This window comes from Apodemus sylvaticus, chromosome 8 (assembly GCF_947179515.1).
Source record: "Apodemus sylvaticus chromosome 8, mApoSyl1.1, whole genome shotgun sequence".
NCBI classification, from domain to species: Eukaryota; Metazoa; Chordata; class Mammalia; order Rodentia; family Muridae; genus Apodemus; species Apodemus sylvaticus.
In genome coordinates this window covers 69825693-69846130 of record NC_067479.1, presented here as the reverse complement: position 1 = coordinate 69846130, position 20438 = coordinate 69825693, and the positions used below count along the sequence as shown (strand labels likewise).

General features: G+C 48.6%; 1 protein-coding gene across 4 annotated transcripts in view; it reads right to left on the bottom strand.

Moving 5' to 3' along the window:
- Nucleotides 1-3146: 3146 nt before the first annotated feature.
- Lats2 (large tumor suppressor kinase 2) overlaps nt 3147-20438 on the bottom strand; it is a 54074-nt gene continuing 36782 nt past the window's right edge. For all 4 annotated transcript variants that reach the window (XM_052191335.1, XM_052191337.1, XM_052191339.1 and 1 more), the window contains 6 exons: nt 15792-15924; nt 12471-13768; nt 10438-11020; nt 9726-9908; nt 7736-7842; nt 3147-5316 (listed from right to left, as the gene is read on the bottom strand). In XM_052191335.1, the coding sequence (XP_052047295.1) occupies nt 4834-5316; nt 7736-7842; nt 9726-9908; nt 10438-11020; nt 12471-13768; nt 15792-15924 (2787 nt within the window). In that variant the 3' untranslated portion in view covers nt 3147-4833. The remainder of the gene's footprint in view (nt 5317-7735; nt 7843-9725; nt 9909-10437; nt 11021-12470; nt 13769-15791; nt 15925-20438) is intronic.

Genomic DNA, 20438 nt, shown 5'->3' with positions numbered 1-20438 from the left:
AATCCCACCATGGGGCCCTGATTCATAGCTGCTTAGTCCGTTGACAGGCTTCTGGTTGTCAGCTGAAGCGGAGGCATTCTTGGGGACAGATCCCTCAACCTGTAGGCCCTGACCTGACCTCCTACATACTAGCTGCTGTATGTAGGATTGCTTGTTGGCAGCAGATAGCCCACCTTCCGAGGTCACAGAAGTCTCCTGTGTTGACAGATCTGGGGTAAGAACAAAGGAGAAAAATCACTTTTGTTTCCCTGGAAAATGTACAGTAAGTCCACTGTCCAGGGAACAGGCACTGAAAACACAGAATAAAGGTCAGAGAAAACAGTCTGGCTATGAAGCACACACTTTAAAATCCCAGCACTCAGGCATCAGCAGCCTGGGCCAGAGGGAGTTCCAGGACAGCCAGGACACAGAGAGACCCTGTATTGAAAAGAAAAACTATAGCAATACATTTCAAAAAGTTGAAGAACCTGGGTCTGAAGGTTGACAGCTCTGAGTGTTGAAAAGACACAAAGCCAACAATCTCTGTCAGGGACCATCTTCATGGGGCACAAAAGGACTATCTTAGATAGTTCTTAGAAAAAGCAGCGGGGCGGTGGTGGCACACGCCTGTAATCCCAGCACTTGGGAGGCAGGCAGGCGGATTTCTGAGTTTGAGGCCAGCCTGGTCTACATAGTGAGTTCCAGGACGGTCAGGGCTATACAGAGAAACCCTGTCTCCAAAAAAAAAAAAAAAAAAAAAAAAAAGCAGCCACCAAAAAGGAAAAAAGAAAAAGCAATCACCTATCAATACTGGAACCCCAATACTACCCACCTGCCTCTCAGAGACCTATCCTGTTGGCCTGTGTCATGGAGGTCCTGTAGTTTTAGATCTCAAAGCCGGGTCCCTTCCTGTAGTCCAGCTAGGGGGTAGATGTTGGGGTGGACCAATTCAAAGCCCTGGATCTGGGGCCTTAGATAGACCTGAGCTGGTCAGTCCAGTGGAGAAGCATCACCTGTCAATAAAAAGCCTATGGCCAATTATCTGAGGCAGGATTGGAAGGTGAGACATCCTGAGAGAGAGCAGGAGTCTGGAAATAGGCACAGAATATTTGCCCCAACAATAGAGACAACCTCGTGAAACTGAGGAGAGGTAACTAATCATGAGTCAGGGCTTAGAATAAACTAGTACGTAAGTGATGAGCTAATCAGGGAACTAAACCAAAGATTTTATTCATTTCAAAAAAACAACCACCAGGTCTGAGGAGCAGACCAGAGCACACGCGCGTGTGTACACTCACTCACTCACACACACACACACACACACACACACACACACACACACACATGCGCTCTAATCCTGAGACTTGTTAGAGCTAAAGGCAGAAAGATCATGAGCTTGAAGTCAGCTACATAAACATAAACGTGACTGGCTCAAGAAACCAACCAGCCAACCAGATTGGCCTTAGAGGCCTGAAACACTGGAAGTGGAGTAAGAAGGGCAAAGGCTGTACTCTGCGTTTTCTCTTGAGAATTTTATGCCCAAGTGTATTTTCAGTCTAGTAGAAAAAAAAAAAAGAGTATTTTCATCATACATTTTTTTCCAGGCACAAATAATTAAAAAAAAAACAAAAAACAAAAAAACAAAAAACGAAGACCTGGCATTGTGGCAAACATAGGAAAAGAGACAGGAGAACTCGGGAGATGGCGGCTCTTACCAGTTAGGAAGCAGCCTCATGCAGAGCACACAGGATGAGGCACTTACACTCCTGGAAGCAGCCTGGCCCTGGGCAGATGCTTTGGAGAGAATCAAACAGGAATCAAAAGGGGGGAAAAGACCTCTACCCCAGTAAAAGATGGAAAAATCTCAAGCAAAACTAAACAGTCTGATGGTTTAAAGACAACACTGCAAATTAAATAAGGTGTCAAGTATTAAAAGGGAAGAGCAAATACAACACAATGTATTATTAAAAATTCAACATCTAAAAATTATGATAGAAATGGATTGAGAAACAGGAGGTGGGGTAGAAAGTATAAGAAAATGACCACAATACAGCTAATTATTCTAATAATAGAAAATATTTAAGATAAGTAAATCAAGATAAATCATGAAAACCGTGTTAAAGACATAATGGGAGCTTAGAACCAAGTTGAAAGCAAGTGGTACTTCAGTTGTACTTTCTAAGAACTCCCGAGGAGCCCCTGGGATGACACACCCTTTCATTCCAGTGCTCAGGAGGCTAAGGCAGCAGCAGCTCACTAGGAACCGAGGAGACCGTCTGTTCCCCAGTGAGGTCCCCCAGTGAGGTGTCCTCTACAGCCCCAGGTACCGAGTGCCTGGTCCCCAGCTGGTGGTGTTTCGGAGTCTGAGGTGTGGTTGTTGGAGGAGGAATGTCACTAAAGGCAGGTTCTGAGGCAAGGCCATTTGGAATGCGCTCAGGTAGTGAGTCCTCGGCGTCCCCCTCTGGTGATCAGGTTCCACTCCATGAACTGCAATTCTAATAAACTCTTCTGTAAGTTGCCTTGACCATGACGCTTCATCACAACAATGGAAAATAATATTTTTAAACTATCAAAAGAAAGACTACCAATCACTATTTCCAACTAAAGGCTGTGAGCTTGTCAGTCAGTTTCCTGGGACAAGTGAAGCTGTGTTAGAAGAGGGGAGATTTATTTTGACCTGTGGATGGAAAGGCTGTCATCTCTGCTCAGCATATCCCACGTGTGGGCCTGAGGTGAGGCAGATCACTCACCAGAACAACTCAGAAAGGTGAGCTGGGAAAGCCCAGCCCGGGTGTGCACCCAGGGGTTCCTGCTTCACCTCACCTACTTCTTCCAATACCACCGAGAATGAATCCAGCAAGGGTTAATCCTCACTGCACTAATCTGTATTCAGATCCTAGCACTGTCCCTCTTCCATGGTTGTCATGAGGACACAGGTGGCGTTACAGCTGTTCACCCTTGAGTTTATCACCTGCCACCTGTGTTTGAATCTCAATCCATTCAAAACCCTAAACAGATATATTTTATCCCCATTTTGCAGATGATGTTTTACTATCGATCTCAGGTTGATTTAGACTGTCCCCTCTCATGTCAGAAACCTGGGAAGCCTCGGCATGGTGACTATGTAAGATCTTACAAATTCCAACAAACACCACAAACAAAGAGACTGGGGTTTAAAGTTTTAATAATAAATTGTGCCAGTAGAAGCTTTCAAAGGCAATGATATATCAATAAATAATAGTTAAATTGAGTTCCTGAGAAAGAACCTACCACATGAATCTATGTCAGAGCGCTGTAAATACCACGGCATTACTACAAAATAGCAAGAATACTGTAAGTCACAATACAAGCACAGCAGACTTCAGAATATGCCATTCATACAAATGTAAACCAGGACACGGGAATGTTTCTTAGACATAGGTAAGTTTGTAAGTGTTTCTGTCTAGATACATATTAAGTAACGGAGACACTGTGCTAAGAACCTCAATGAAAATGTGGCATAGTACAATGAAAATGTGATGCGTTCCATCCTTTAAAAGCTAAAGAAATTGAATGTACTCAAATATAAATCACCTTAAGTAGGAAGTGTACTAATCTGAAATAAGGACTATTTTGTGTGTTTATCTATAGTTATATACACACCTATATGTCTAAGAAAAAAGTATGGCTTGTTTTTGTACTCCAATGTTGCTTCGAAACATCTTTTTTCTTTTTACAAAGTTAGAAAAACATATTAAGTCACATTGAGATGTGACAGACACCTCACATGTGAAAGAGGCCCAGAAGACTGAGTTTCATGGAACCTCCTGGTTGGCTGAGAGAACAGGAAGCAGGAGGACCCTGACATCACCTTTTGCTGTGGGAACCCTGTGTGTGGAAGTATGAAGTAGCATGATCCAGATCCAGCTCCCCCACACCACGCCTGACACCATACTGGACTAGATGCTATAGCATTGGACACAATGCTATAATTATGTCCAATGTTTTGGCATAGCTGATTTAATCCCTTTTGATGTGTTTTATATATGACAAATGTTTACATTTGCCTCCCAAAGAACCCAGTCATATCCAAGACACACATAATAAAAAAAAAAATCACACTTCAGTTATACATATGCATATCTTTAACAATAAGGGCTACAATCATCATCCACACAATACATTATCAGCACACTGTCTAGAATACCTCATTTAAAAACATATTCACAGGACCTGCTGTGAATGGCAAGATACGGTAATTTTATACTAAAAACCTCTGCTCATGCAGTACTCTCCACACCAGACACCGGAGTCACACCCACCATCTCTTCGCTCACTCTTTCTAGGAACTATAATATGCAAAGGAAAAAAAAAAGACACAAAAGCACGAAAGCAGCTTCCAACATTACATCACAATTTGAAATGTGGGAAAATACAAAACAAAGCCACTGTGTAAATAAACGGTCCTCGCGACTCGAGTGGAGCTCGGTCTCGTCCTCTCTTATTGCACAGACTCCTTACCACACGGTCTTCAGCTCTTCCTTTTCTAAATGTAGACAAGTGCTATCAGACACAACACAAATGAAATAACAGCAGCATGGTTTGTCAAGGTCAGTCCTTATAATTTAGTAAGAAAACAATGGGTATCCACAAAATAAGTGCTCTTTCCATACTGTACTAAATTTTTAAAAATATGTTTTAATGCAGTGAAGGTCCTCAAAGGGCTAATTCGAAGTCATGGTGACCCTTCCTCTTGCCCATTTACCAGAATTAAAAATGAAGGATTCCTAAGCTTGAGTTTGTCTTTTGAAAAAAATCTCGTTTGGAGTTTCTCCGAGTTGTGATTAACTAGGCCACAGCCGCTTACATGGCCGCTTACACGTACACCGGCTGGCAGCCCTCCGCCGCCCCTCCTAACTCCTCATCCCCTGGGTCGGCACTCTCAGCCGGCTCCGAGGGCTTTGGGCACCGGAAGGGATAGCCATTGTCATCGAAGAACCTGCGGAAGGTGAACTCGTAGAAGGCATGCTCTGGATGCTTGCTGTTGGGGGATGCCAGCGTGTCCCAGGCCTTGGCACTTTCTCCGCTGGCCTCATGCCAGGGGCTTTCTTCATCCACCGGGTCAAAATTGGAGGTGTCCATGGGGTGGCTGATGGTGGGGACGTAGGGGGCAGGCTGCTTTCGGATGTCCCGGGAAAAGTCGATGGTGTTAAAGAATGGGTGCGCCTTGAGGTCATCGGCTCCATCCCTGCCCAGGCGGCAGTCAGCCGCGCAGCACAGCTTAGTGATGAGGTCTCGGGCCTCAGCGCTGAGCCTCACCTGCGTGGGGATGTGCAGCGTGTTCTCCCAGTTGATCACCTGTGGGCAGCAGAGCCACTGTTAGAGCTCCCTCAACCTAGGTCTTGAGCCTGCACAGCTTCGACCTCAGATGCACCAAGTGTGGGCCTCTCCCATCCTCAGCTATGCAGTGGGCTTTTGTTGGGCCTCTGCAGTGCTCAGTTTGGTATTTACTGAGGCAGAGGGTCACCTTCGGATTTTTCTTTTCTTTGCAGTAACTGACCCCAGATAGGTCATTAAAAACATCTGTCATGAAGCCATGTGTACTGTGAAGAAAAACCTAAGGCTGTCTGCATCGTTCAGGCTTAGGCCCAATGTGGAACTAGATAGTTTAACTGACTGCTGACTGAGGGTTTGATTGACAGCAAATGTTTTAGAAGGGTAAAACTATAAAATGTGACAAAGGTCTTCCTGGATACCAAGACACCAGCAGGAAAGAAAGAGTCCACTGGATTTCATGAAAATTATGAAAGGTCGAGTCATGTGTGGTGGTATATACATCTAGTACCTTAGCCTTTCAGAAGCAGGGCAGGCCAGCCACAAGGCTCAAGACTAGCCTAGTCTACATGTGAGTTCCAGGTCAGTCAGGGATACACAAATGGTACTTCACTTACTCAAGTTACTAAGAGGGAAGATGCTACCCATGAGATAGACTGTCTGCAGAGCTATGCCTGTAGAGGACTTGACATCTAGAATGCATAAAGAACTCCAACAAATGATCTGAATGTTTAAAAGCACACAAATAGTAAAGGCATACAGGAACACATGCTCAGTGTCAGTGATGATCACGGACAAAAGCTGCAGTGGTACCCCACCCCACCTCCACCCAAAGGATAACAGCTCTTCCAAAAAAGGGGGGTTAGGCTACATGTGGAAATACATGTCTGCAATCCCAGCACCCAGGAGGTCAAGGCAGATGCACACTAATAAGTGGTGACAAAGATGAGGATAAAATGGAGCCTGTGTACCCAGTGGAGTGAAAGGTTCAAATGTGTAATCTCAGAATTGAGGAGACCGAGGCAGTAGGAAGTCTCAAGTTTAAAGCTAGACCGTCTCAAAAACAAGACAAAACAAAACAGGAAGACTGAGTGCATGCATTACACGCACTATACACAGACTCCAGAATGACTGGCTGTGTGTGATGAGGGCTTGAAGCAGAGCTTAGGCCCCTGTGTGAGCAGCAGTGCTACTCACAGCAGCCAATGGGGGGAAACATCCAGACCCCCCCCCAACCAGTGAACAAGTTAGCAAAACATGGGGCACAGACCGAAAGGCTGCGTGCGGGTCAGGCTTTACAGGAAGGACATCCACACACGCTAGCAGGGTGAACCTTGACCACATCGTGCTAAGTGAAAGATGGCAGGGAGGATAGAAAAGAACCCAACTCCACCTCTGCAAGGTACCCAGTCAACTTCTGAGACTGGTGCAAAAACAGCAGGGCGTGGGGTGGGGGTGGGGGAAGGGGTGGAGCGCTTAGTTGTTTAGTGGGTACAACGCTTCTACGTAAGATGAAAACATCCAGGAATGGTTTGTACAGGCAAATTAGTGAGTGGTTCAGCAATTTAACTAGTAAGCAGAAAATGCAAAAACTAATTTATCATTCAGTTAATCTGAGTTTTTACTCAAAGTTTCTTTTTATTTCTCCCCAAGACAAGGTTTCTCTGTGTAGCCTTGGCCGTCCTAGAATTTGCTCTGTAGGCCAGGGTGGCCTTGAACTCAAGAGATCCATTTGTCTCTACCCCCTAAGTGCTGTGATTAAAGGCATGCACCACTGCCACCCACCTGGCTGATTCAAAGTTTCTTATGCTCCACCATAGACTGATCTGGATTAAAAAACAAAAAACCTCCCTAGAATTGTGTTTCTGTAAATCCACTAACCAAAGAGTTCGGATTTTCAGCTTAACTCTGAATAAGGATTAACTCTTTCAGAAAGCAGGTGGCAGTGACTCTAAGCTCCTGGGGGCTAAGTGATAGATCCAATTGCTTTCAGTGAGTACTGGGAATACACATGTCTAGCCTGACCACCTAGCTGGTCATTACGGTCACAGTGCGTGGCATCTGAATAAGCACCAGGCTTCTCGGGCCATGGGCTGATTGCTCTCTGCAGGGCAGGCGAGGCAGGGAGCTGACCACAGCTGCCATTGCATCTGTGTGTTATTCTTGCTTGGAAATAACAAGAGGGCAGAGAGATAGCAATGGTTTACATAAAATTACAGGCGTACAAATACATTAAAACTCATGTGTAGCTTTGTTGTTTTATTATAAAAATTCAAAAGTATAGTAAAAATAAGAGACTTTTTCTTTGGAAACCCCCCACTATAAATAACTGCCATTTCTAGTCTATGTGGAACAAGAGGTCCAAAGCTGTCCAAGGGCTCTGGAAAGGCACACTGCACCATACAGACACACACACAACATAACGCCATGGTGTGAGGCTTACCTTCAGCTGGGTTTCCGTGGGGGTAGGTGCCAAGAAAGGCGGCTGCCCAACCAGCATCTCAAAAAGAATCACCCCGACACTCCACCAGTCACAGAGCTGTGTGTACCCTGAAAGACAGCGTCCTCAGTCACTCACACAGGCTCCCTCGGGTCCTGGGTGTCTAGACCGACTGAGGAGGATGGACTGAGAAAGCTCAGAGGTAGCTCTGTGCTACTAAAAGCATGTCCTCAGGCAGGGGGCTCAGACCAGGGCCTCCAACGGGCTCACAAGGTGCTAATAGATATCATAGGCAATAGACACTTAGATTTTCTTTTTGTTTGTTTGGTTGGTTGGTTTTTTGTTTTGTTTGTTTGTTTTCTGGATTTGGTGTTTTCCAGACAGGGTTTCTCTGTGTAGCCCTGGCTGTCCTGGAACTCACTCTGTAGACCAGGCTGGCCTCGAACTCAGAAATCCGCCTGCCTCTGCCTCCCAGAGTGCTGGGATTACAGGCGTGTGCCATCACCGCCCGGCGGATTTTCTTACTTTTAATCACTGGTCTTCATAAACACAGGATGCTCTTATAGTAAGGAGACAAGACTTAGCAACTGGTGTTTCCTATGACTTTGAGTGGGCATGTGTGCTCTGGCACATGTTGGGGGTCTACAGACAGTCTGTGGGAGTTGTTCTCTCCTTGCACAGTATGGATCTCAGGGACTGAGCTCAGGCTGGACAACGCTCCACTCACTGGCTATGTGGCAGGTACAAAAAGCAGATGGCTTCACAGGGAAGTGTATACATCAGTTTAAAATGATGTTGAAGAACATGGCGACGAGGTGGCCCCTGTGTCGGTGGACCCCACCGTGTGGACCAGGCTGGCCTCGGAAGGCTATAAAACAGGAGCATTGATCTTCGATGCTCTCCCACTGTTCCTTCTAGGCCCCAGAGCCACTTGTTAGTAAACTCTGGAACAGGAGCAGTGAGTTAAAGCTGGACTCTGTTTTTATCAGCCCCTCCTAACACTGGCGACTACAGAATAACCCCAGCCTACAGAACTCCTGGGCACAGACTTAGCATTTATAAGCTTTCAGGAGACATCTTTGTGTATACAAGCTGAGAGATCAATAACCCACATCAGACCACCATACTGGAAAAACCTCATCCTGAACTGAGTTGGACTAGGTTTAAAGACATCAGTACAATATGAACCACAGACTGTCGAGGTCTGGGTTTACTACGAGGGCGAGCTGACACCCACTGTCACTACAAACCACAAAGACTCCCTTGGGGCTGCTCCAGGTCTGAAGCAGACAGTGTGTCCAGACCATCTATCCAGGAAACCAACTTCACCAACAAGTAGTAATCTGATGCCCATTAAGGTTTTTGGCCCAACAGGGAGAATTAATTTGTATGCCAGACATGGAGTAGCCCAGCTAGACAAGGGAGAGGTGAGCGGAGCTCGGGAGACGGTCCAGCAAAGGCCGTGGCCCCATAGACCAGACAGTCTCATCAGCTCGCACTGTATTTTTTTTTCCACTTTATTTTTATATGTATAGGTGTTTTACCAGCATGTTTGCTGTGTGTACCATGTGCATGCAGCACCTGTTGATGCTAGAAGAGTGTATTGTATCCCCTGGAACTGAAGTTAAGACAGTTACAAACAACAAGGTAGGTGTTCTCTGGTGGACATTAAACCTGTGTCTTATGCACGGGCAACCGGTGAACCATCTTTCTAGCCCCTAGCTGACCCTGAAAAAGCCAGTTAATTTCAGAGTCATTCCCTCAGATCTGAGGTAAAAAGCCTATAACCCAAGGTCCCCAGGTAGAGGGTGAGGAAATATTGGCTTAATCAGGGTGAAGCAAAGGCCCTTCCAGACCAGCAGTAAGATGCTGGAGCCTTGCTGCTAGAGAAACCTTAAGCTCACGGGCTTAGGTAGGTGCAAACACATAAGGACACACACTGCATTACGAAGTTGGGCAGTGAGTGAGCTGAGGAGGCCGTGGGCTGGCATACCTTTTCGGAGAAGCACCTCAGGAGCGATGTAATTTGGTGTCCCAACCAGAGAATGTGCCAGGCACCTCTGGTGCTGCTTCTGTGCTCTCTGCTCCAGGGTCTTTAACCTGTCTCCACAACGACAGTTGGAAACATCGTCCCAGAGGTCACCGGGCTCCATGCTGTCCTGTCGAATGTGGTTTCCTTTATAAGAAGGTGAAATGAGAGAAAAGAGCATGAATTTTGATATTCAACACTGTAGCAAAGCCATAGCTGCAACTCAACATGATTCTGGTCATTCCTGTCTCACAAACTCCTCCCCACTGACGGCCCCAGGGCTCCTGTGTGCCACTCGGGCATCGTTTACTGAGCACCTACTCCAGGAACCTTGAGATTTATTTTTCAAAGTTTCTTTTAATAGGGTAGTGTATGGTGGTTTTTTTTTTTTTTTTTTAAATCAAAGCCTTTTTAGTGGTCAAGAAAATACAGGAAGAAAGACTACTAACAAAGAAAACAGCCTTGTGCATGTCCTGCCACTACTTTACAAAGAGTAGTGCGTCACACCAAGTTACAGCAACAACAACAGATCATCTGAAATGAAAAGTGTTATGGTGACTATACAGCTGCCTGGAGAGGCATGTGTGTGTGTGTGTGTGTGTGTGTGTGTGTGTGTGTGTGTGTGTGTGTGTGTGTGTGTGTGTAGGAGATGCACACAGTAGGCCTGAAGCAGTACCTTTCTGGTAGTACTTGGAATTGTGAGTCCACCTGAATCCAGTGCAGAGGCCAAAATCTGTCAGCTTAATATGACCATCCAGGTCAATCAGGATGTTGTCAGGCTTGATGTCCCTGTGGATGAAGCCCATCTTGTGGACACTCTCAATGGCTAGAGTCAACTCTGCAATGTAGAAGCGGGCCAGGTGTTCAGGGAAGACCTCCATCCGGATCAGCAGGCTCATCATATCCCCGCCAGGTATGTAGTCCATCACAAAGTACAGACTGTCCTTGTCCTGGAAGGAATAGTAGAGTTTGACCACCCATTCATTGTCTGCCTCAGCCAGGATGTCCCTCTCAGCCTTGACGTGGGCCACTTGATTCCGGTTCAGGACGTCTTTTTTCCTCAGAGTTTTCATGGCATATAGAGCATGGGTGTCCACCTTACAGGCAAGGCACACCTCTCCAAAGGCACCGATGCCCAGAGTTTTGATCTTCACGAACATGGACTTGTCCATCTTGGCCCTCTTCAGTCTGTTGTAGTTGGACTCCTTCTGGTAGAGGATCTTCCTCATCTGCTCCTGCTCGGCCTCACAAAGTCCAGCCTGCACACAAGGAAAATCAAAGGCGTGTTATGCGGACCCCACAGCAGCTGAGTGAGGGGCAGGGCTGCCTTCAAGCAGTGGACTCTTCAGAAGGAACCGACTAGGTCTACCAGACTAGACAGGAGACGCCAGCCAGTCTCCATCTCTACATTCATCCACATACATGCAAATATGGAATCCAAAGAAAAGGCTTTTTCTTTTGTTTTCTTTTCTTTTGTTTTGTTTTTTTGAGACAGGGTTTCTCTGTGTAGCCCTGGCTATCCTGGAACTAACTCTGTAGACCAGGCTAGCCTCGAACTAAGAAATCCGCCTGCCTCTGCCTCCCAAGTGCTGGGATTAAAGGCATGTGCTACCACTGCCCGGTGATTTACATTCTAAAAACCAAGGAAAACCACTACTACTTCAAAAAAAAGTTCTGTGTAAAACATTCCTAGAACCCATAATCTAGTTAGTATTTCAGTAGTTCAAAAAAAAAAAAAATGGGAAAACAGAAAACAAGCAATGACTCTGGGCCAACAGGAAATGAGAACAGAATTAAGTCTTAGAATCTGAAATGACTAATTTATGTGATGTAGATTTACTGTGATGTGAATTTAAAATGTCATAAAAAGTACCTTCTCTAGTACTTTTCAGTGTCAATTACAGAATGTTTAAAGCATTTCCTGGGGCTGGAGAGCCAGCTCTGTGGTTCAGAGCACTGGTTGCTCTTCCAGAGGATCTATTTTCATCCTCAGAACCCACGTGGCAGCACAACTGCCTGGGACTCCAGGTCCAGGGGATCCAATGCCTTCTTCTGGCCTTCATAGGCAAAATATACGTGGACAGACAAACATGGAGGCAAACTACTCATACACATGAAAAAATAAATCTAAAATAAAACGAAACAACACACACACACACACACAGAGAGAGAGAGAGAGAGAGAGAGAGAGTGCAAGGATAAAAACAAAAAACCAGTAACAAGAGCAAACAAAACAAAACGACCCAAAATAACAACTACATCCTGAGCTAGGTCCTGGGAATACTCATAACCCTGGCGCTTGAAGCAGGGCCAGGACTAGGAGACCCGGCTCGATGGGGGCTATGGATAAAGACACTGTCTCAAAGATGCAAACCAAAACCATTATTTACTAATTTGGATTAATGAATCAGTGATGTTGTATTTTTCTCTAAAATAACTAATTAAGAAAACTTTCATCCTTTTAAAATGTTAACAGAAGGTACTGTGCTTTCTTCAAGAGTATGGACACAGCACACACATCAATGTGCTAATTTTCTTGTTAGCCAGGGTCCTCGAATTCATCTGGGGTTGGGGACGGGGAAGGGACGCCACGCACTACGGCTTCTCCAAGTGTCTGGCTCATGACCAAGTCTATGGATGGGTGTGTGAGGCGGCTGCTGCAGCGCAGAGGGGGGCTGGGGGCACGGTAAGAAGGAAGTGAGGAATTACCTTGGCCATTTCCTGCTCCAGCTGCAGCCTCCGGCTGACCTTCTGCTGGTAGGTTTTGATGACGTTCTCCACGTGCTGCTCCATGAAGAACTTGAAGGCATATGGGGAGTAACTCTTGATGCGAGACTCTCTCTTCTCTTCGTCCCTGCTGTTCTTGCGCACTGGCACCGGGGAGGTCTGGATCTGCTTTTTGTCCCTGCCAGCTTTGTCTCCCTTCGCACCTTTGTGGCTCTTTTCGTTCCTGTCTTGCTCAGGGCCAGCTCGCAGACTCTGCTCCACACCAGTGCACAGGCTGTCCAGGTCCACGCTGTACTGCTCAGACTTGCTGGGCAGCAGCAAGTGCTTGGGGTAAGGAGGCGGTGGGCACCTGCGCTCCGAGCCGCCATAGTCCACGTCCAGCGGGTGTGGGCCTGCGCTGCCCTCCTTCGTCTCCAGGCCCTCGGCGGCTGTGGCTGGTGCTGTGGGTGCAGGCACCCAGGCGGGGTGCGAGGGCCCCACAGCTGTCTGGGGCTCAGGCCGCAGCACACGCACGCTCTTCACAGGGTGAAGGATGTGTGCAGCCGTCACCGCGGTGACCGTGTTGGGGGCGGGCAGTGAGGGCTCCGGTTGCGGGTGCGGGTTGCTGAAGGAGTTGGTCCTGCTGGGACCGGCCCGGAAAGCCACATGGGGCCGGGAGCCCTCTAGACCCTGCTTCTGCAGAGAGTCACGGCGAGCCAGGGGAGCTGCAGACCAGGGCACCGCGGAGCCCAGCTCGTATAACTCAGCGTTGAGGCTGTTCCTGGACGGTGCCAGCACAGCCTGTGCAGAGCTGTCGCCAGTAAACGTGGGACCCCGGGTGCTCAACACGTGTAACGGGTGGGCCCCAGGTGCTGTAGCCGCCGGCTTGTGGTGCGAGGCAGTGTACAGCCCAGCATGGGCAGGGAAAGTGAGGCTGGTGGGAGGGCCGCCCTGGGCCTTGGCCAGGCCGGAATAGGCATCTGGCGGTGTCTTGCTCTGGAAGGAGGGGCTGCGCTGTACCCCATACCCAGGCTGCTCCGATAGTAGATGACCGCGACCATAGTGTGTGCCTGGGAAGTGCGCGCCCGGCTCCACGGCCGCACTGTAGCCTTTGGGAGGGTGCTGGTGAGGCGGGGTGCCATGCCCAGGGAAGAGGAAGTCTAAATATTGCCGTGGCATCTCCTCCAGAGCAGCAGGGCCCTCATAGCTTGCACCACCCAGCTGGTGGTAGGATGGGATTGTTTCCCCTGTGCCCTCAAAACTGGGCCGCCGAGTCACTGGGGTGGGCACCAGGCCCTTTCCTAGAGTGGGAAGAATGAGAGGTCAGTCTCAAGGCACACGCGGCTGCACTGCAGGCTGGGCCTCAGCCTAGCCTTATCGTTGGGCTGGGCAGGGCAAAAGTGTAAAATGTCTTCTACCCAAGATCCCTGACAAGGTGTGTCCGGCAGAAACTGGTCACACTAAAGTGGCATGCAAGGTAGGGGGAAGTGGATTGTGAGCTCAAGGTCAAAAAAGGTTATGGGGGGGGGGGAGGTGCCTTCAGGATTCCGCACCTAGGGTCAGTCCCCAGCCATGCTAGGGACTACCTGGACGGCCAACATGGCTTTCTCCATGACAGGCAGTTATGAGGGAGGAGCCACGTTTACTTACTGTCACGTTTGGACGGTCTACTTTTCCTAACAAAGGGCAGAATTGTACCCACTGTCCAAATATTCATTTTCCTTTCATCTATTCATCTATTTTCCAAATTGAAGCTCTATTGGGTTTCTTTCTTTCTTTATTAAGGAAAAAGTGATTATATATCTATATCTATATAGATAAATCCCAACATTAACTAGGAACCAAACAATGGAGCCAAGAGGGAGAAATGGCTCAGGGAGCTAAAAGTGCAGAGAACCTGAGTTTGGCTCCCAGCACCCACCCACATCAGGGAGCTCCCACTGCCTGAGCTCCGGCTTCAGGGGGATTTTGCCCCTGCAAAATACTGCAATCAAGAGCACTGCTCCCATTAAAAATAAAATAAATTTCAAAAAAATAATTTTTTAAATTCCTTTAAAAAAAAAACAACCCACAAAGAGTCCCTCTCTCAACCACCACGCAAACAGACACAAATGGCTGCTGCTTCCTTATTCTTGACTTCTCCATTCTGAAACTCCTCATTTAAAGTCGATGCCTGGAGAGACAAAGGCTACTCTCATCCTACAGATGCTTCGTCTCCACTTGGTCTGGCACCGAATCCTCAAGTCCAAAGGTGGTCGGTGTCTTATCCACTCGAAGGGAAAGCCTCACCCATCCTAACACACCTGACAGAAATAACCCAGCAGCCTTGGCCCTGAACGTGAGTTACAGCTGCCGGAGGGCCTTGTGTTGCCTGGCCGAGCAAATGTCGGTCGCTAGCACCACACCAAAAACAAGAAGGCAGGCAGTGTCTGCAGAGCTGGGCCTATTCCCGGCAGCGCCATTCTCCAGGACAGACTCCTGAACCAGCTTGGAGCCCATAGGGGAATTTCTTTCCTCAAGAAACCAGGACTGTGCATCCCCTACCACAATACAGACACTCGGGAAACCCTCACAATGAAGGTCCTCATCCACCATGGGAGCCTTTACTCCAGGTCTTCCACCAAGCAGGGATAAATACATCCATTATCATGCCCAGGAATCAGAGACCATCTACTCCAACTCTGGAGAGGAACATCAGAACAGTCAGGGAGGGCTGGAGAGATGGCTCAGTGGTTAAGAGCACCAACTGCTCTTCCAGAGGTCCTGAGTTCAAATCCCAGCAACCACACGATGGCTCACAACCATCTGTAATGGGATCCAATGCCCTCTTCTGATGTGTCTGAAGAGAGTAATGGTGTACTCAAATATATAAAATAAATAAATAAATCTTTAGTGAGTTCCAGGACAGCCAGGGCTACACAGAGAAACCCTGTCTTGGGGGGAAAAAAAAGAAAAGACCAGTTAGGGAAGTATCCCCATCCCTTCCAATGCTGACACACTGCTCACAGCTGCAGGCCTTGAGAGCTGCCTGCTATTGAATGTAAGAAAAAATGTGGTTTTGGAATTAGTAAGCCTCTCTTTTCAAAGACCCTCTCTAAGCCCAATAAAAGGTTTTAAATTTTTGAACTCTTAACTCTCTTTTTCCCTGAAAGATGGAAAACTTAGCAGACAAACGAACTCTCCAGACAGTAACCCAGGCTGCTGTAAAGGGAGTCTGGTCATGAGAGCACTGAGGTTAAATACCAGGGCTGACTAGGCCTGGCTCTCTGTGCAGACCCCTTGCTCTCAGGCCACAGACCTTTCCTATGACACGGTCAGCCTCACCTGGGGAGGTCTGCTTGATGACCCGCACAATCTGCTCGTTCCTGGGGTCCAGGTAGCCCATCTTACTGATGTATTCCAAGGCAGCTTCAATACTCCTACTGCCTGTCTGCTTGAGCGCTCTGCCAGCCATCTCCTAGGAAGGAAGCAAGGGATGTCATCGTTGTCATCGTCATCTTCTTCTTCACTACCACAAAGTCCCCTGTGCCTCCTCTTCATGGCTGCTAGGGCCCTATCAGGTGCTGCAGATGACCACTGTGATCATCTGCACATATTATACCATGGACTTGACACATGAGCTCGTGCCAGGATGTGCAGGGTCTCTGATAGCTGGTCTGAAAGAGACTCCGGCTCTTTAAAGAACTCAGTGATGGGCTGGGGAGGTGGCACACTGGCTGGAGAGGTAGCAAACTGGCTGCTCTTCCAGAGGCCCTGAGTTCAGCTGCCATGACCCCCATGGTGGGTCACAACCATCTATCCTGGGGTCTGATGCCCTCTTTGGGCATGCAGGTGTACATGCAGACAGAGCACTCACAGGAAAGGAGGGAGGGAGGGAGGGAGGAACTTTAGTGACTGGATTGGTGGATCCAGAATGAACCTACGCAGCCAACTTACCCTAAAGAAGAAAATGCCACCTCATCTCTCTGCTAACTCTGGGAACAGTGGAAATGCATGGATTTATGAGATGTTTGAATGTCTCCTGTTGACAATGTCTGCTGCTATCTACAGCAGTTAAGGAGTTGCCCAAGAAAGCCTCATGAAGCCCCTGGAGCTCTGTCCCTTAAAAGTGTTTGCAGAATGAACCCACAGGAGAGGGCAGTGAGGTAACTGTGGATTGAAGACATGGCTCCCTTCTGCCCAGGGAAAGCAGAGATCCTTTCAGGGACAGATGCACTTGGAAAAGGTAGAGAGTCCATCCAAGCGGAAAGAACATTACTCAGGGACGATGGGCTAGACAGGAAGGAGCTGTGGGTAGAGTCCACCAGGAGGGTGGTGGCAACACCCAGGGGCATGTGACGGGACAGGGAGTTTCCATCTAGGGTTGGGCTATCACTGGCTTTGCCTATCTGTAATACCAAGGGAACTTTCAAACACAGACATACATAGTCTGAAGATGAGACTGGGGGCAACAGTGGGGTGCAGCTTCAGGCACTCTAGGGCAGAGATGAAGGAAGCAGAAGGCGGCATGGCCAGGCAGCTAAGGGAAGAAGGCACTGAGGGTGAGGCTTTGGTGAGAATGGTAGGCAGTAGGGGTATGGAGGGCTGGTTAGTAGTAGGGGGTCCAGCTGCAGAACAGAGAAGCATTCTGGGAGAGCACGACCCTCTCTTTTCCTGGCCATTTATCCTAGTCTGTTTCCTTAAGACTGGGAGAAACCAGGCCGGCTTGGCAGGGCACACCTTTAATCCCAGCACTTGGGAGGCAGAGGCAAGTGGATCTCTTTGAGTTCCAGGCCAGCATGGTCTACAGAGCAAGTTCCATGCCAGCCAGGGCTACACAGAGAAACCCTGTCTGGTGGGGAGGGGGAACTGTGAGAAAACTGACAGTCTGAACCCCCCATCACTCATAGTTTCCCACTTCACGGTGCCTAGAACCATGCAGCAACCCATTGTTACGTCGTGTTCTGTTCCTGGCTGCTTGACAGCTGAGATGGAACATGTGGCCAGATCTGAGAGTTGACAAGACCGCAGGGTCAAAGGAAGCAGGATGAACAGACAGAGGTCTGAGGTACCACCACAAAGAGGGGCAGGAGTGAGGACTGAGGAAGCAGGCTGGGAAGCAGTGCTGGGGATTCTATGAGGCAGCACTGTGCCTGACAGAAGGACCAAGGCTCATCACCTGGGACTGCCCGATGGGACAGCTGCAGAGCTCAGACATGAAGTGCTTCCCACCTCACCTGCAGCCTGGTGAGGACACCTCGCCTTCCCTACTTCATGGCTAAGCTATGCGATGAGGTCATGTCTACACACTCCCAAGGCTACATGTCAGCTCACCACTTGGAGTCTTCTGTTCCCATTAAAAACGTGCCAAGTGGAGCTGCCCCTAACCACAGGCCGTTTGGCACTACAGTCCAGCTGCTCTGTGGGAACTGGCTGTCTCTTCAGGGTAAGTTACCTGCCTAATTCAGGACCTGCCAACAGCCAGGGAAGCAAAAGCACCAGGAAAGAGCTTGTCATCTGCATATGAAGCCAAATTCCCACTGACCTGTGAGCTTCTTTCCCATGCTTCTGGTCTAGGGACATAGCCAGGAGGAACCTTCTGAAACCTCGACAGAGACTTGGAATGACGGGCATGTTTTAAATCGTAAGACCAAGTGACATTCATGAACCCTCATGCTTATAAATAAAACCTTCCGTTCTGCCCTTTGTACATGTGTCCATCCCTAATGGTTAGCAGATCTGTAGTCTCTAAACACTAATGCTCATACATGCCCCTGCACATATCCAAACACTTCCGGATGTTTGCCTCTGCAGTGCTGGGGTGGGACCCAGACCCTCACACACGCTGCCGATGCTCTCTACTAATCCGCACCCCCAACCTCCTTGAGCTCTTCAGCAAGAGCTAAAGGAAGTCTAGAATCTGTTTCTAAGTCTACAGGAGCACAGATCTCAGTGTCAAGGACAATAACGTAGAATTACAATGGTCATGGCAAGAGAGGTCTCCTGAGGCCAGAGGGTGGCTGAAACCCAGCAGAGTGACCTGGCCTCTCCCCTTCCTTTCTCAGAACATTGCACAGGGTGGAGTCCAGATGTTCTAGAATTGCCTGTCCAATCCAAAGACAGTGCCGACAGACAGAGGCGAGTGTGTGCACACCCCACTGCTGCCTGGCACCTATGCAGCTTTCTCAGATCTTCTACCAGCTCTGAGCATGTCTGCTCACCTGAGGAATGAGGCTACCTATGGCTGCTCTGGGACTGAGCAGGCCACTGGTGTCCCTGTGTCCCAGGATCATAGTTTATCCTTTTAACCATAATTACATAAACAGCGTGTTGGCTCCCCTCACCAGGCCTTAATACCTATCTCTGGTTTTCTCTGGTTACCTCAAGCGCAGGCTAGGCTTGTGGAGATGGCAAACCCTTCCCCTGGATCTATGTGTGGATGTTGATAGTGTGTAGAGAATTTTCACCAAAGCTCCTATCCCCATGGAGACGGCCTGAACACTGTTCCCCTGAGGAGCTGGCTCCTACTGATATTAGCTAAGCCTGCCACCTTATTGTCTGTACCAATTACCTCTGTTCAACTGTATACAATAGACACTGCAGTTTCTCCATCTGAGCACAGACCTGTCCATACCAGCTTTTGTTTTCTGTGTCTGGCTGTGTGTCATTTCTTCATTGCCTTGTCCTACAGCCCCAGTCAGGTCTAGTCCCTGCTTGCTGTGCACCAGGTCCCAGGCACCAGGCTCAGCTGCCTCTGAATGCTCCACTAGGACCTCGAGACTGGCCCGCGTGCGTCTGAGGGAATCTTCTCTGCGGCAGCTGCATCATCATCACGTCCTCTCATCCAAGCTCACCTTAGGCTGGGAGGCTCTGCCATCAGTCGGCCTACCCACAGGACAAGAACCGACCAATTCGAGGCTCCCACCACACTGGAGCTGCCAGTGACCTTACTCCTTTGCAGCTCACGTCCCCACACTTTCTCTGTGCGCAGAGTAAGGCCTGTGCGAGTGAGTCTCTTCATACAGGGTCATCTAGCTCAGAGGCAAGCAGGAACCGGAGCCCAGGCTTTAACTCTGAGGTTTGGCTGAAAAACTAGAAATGGAGTGTTCTGGCCTGGCCAGGTCCTCCAGTGACTACCAGTCTGTGGCTGACGGTCACTGGGCCTCTCACACAACTTGTGAATTTAGTCCAAGGGTGGGAGCGATTGGCTGAAGGGCGGGCGAAGTGGAAGGATGCCAGAGAGGCTAAGGTAGCGGCCGAGGCCTCCTGCCCCTCCCCCCTCCCCGGCCCCCGCCCGCCCTCCAAGGCTGACTGCTGCCTTTCTCTGCTGCTTCCAGGAACCTCTGGAAGCAGGGAGGCAGTGTTTCTGAGCCTCCCATGGACAACTGTCAGCTTGAACCAGAAACATGGCCCCAGGGGACTGTGTGAGACTCAGGGTATCCATCCATCTTCCCAGCCTCTGTGCTTCATGGCGAGGGCCTAGAGGCTCAGCAGGGCTCTAAGAGCATGTTCCAGCCAAGCCAGGAGCACCGGGAGCAACAGAAGCAGCCTTGGCATTATGGATGGGAGCACAGACAAAAAAAGGAGTTACTACTTCACGCCTGAGCACCAGATCGCAGCCATCCAGTCCAGACAGTAGCCTGAGCCTGCCAGGTAGCTGTGGCTCACTCACCTTATGATTTTCTTTAGCCTCAGGGCTGTAGGCTGAGCATTGCTGAGGAAAATATATTTTCTTTTTTTTTTTTCTTTTTTTTTTTTGTTTTTTCAAGATAGGGTTTCTCTGTGTAGCCCTGGCTATCCTGGAACTCACTCTGTAGACCAGGCTGGCTTTGAACTCAGAAATCCACCTGCCTCTGCCTCCCAGAGTGCTGGGATTACAGGCGAGCGCCACTACCACCCGGCTGAAAATATATTTTCAAAGGTAACTTAGTAGGGATTGAGGAAGAAATTTGTCCTAAAACTAAACCAACAGGAAAAATTGGCAGCCTTGCC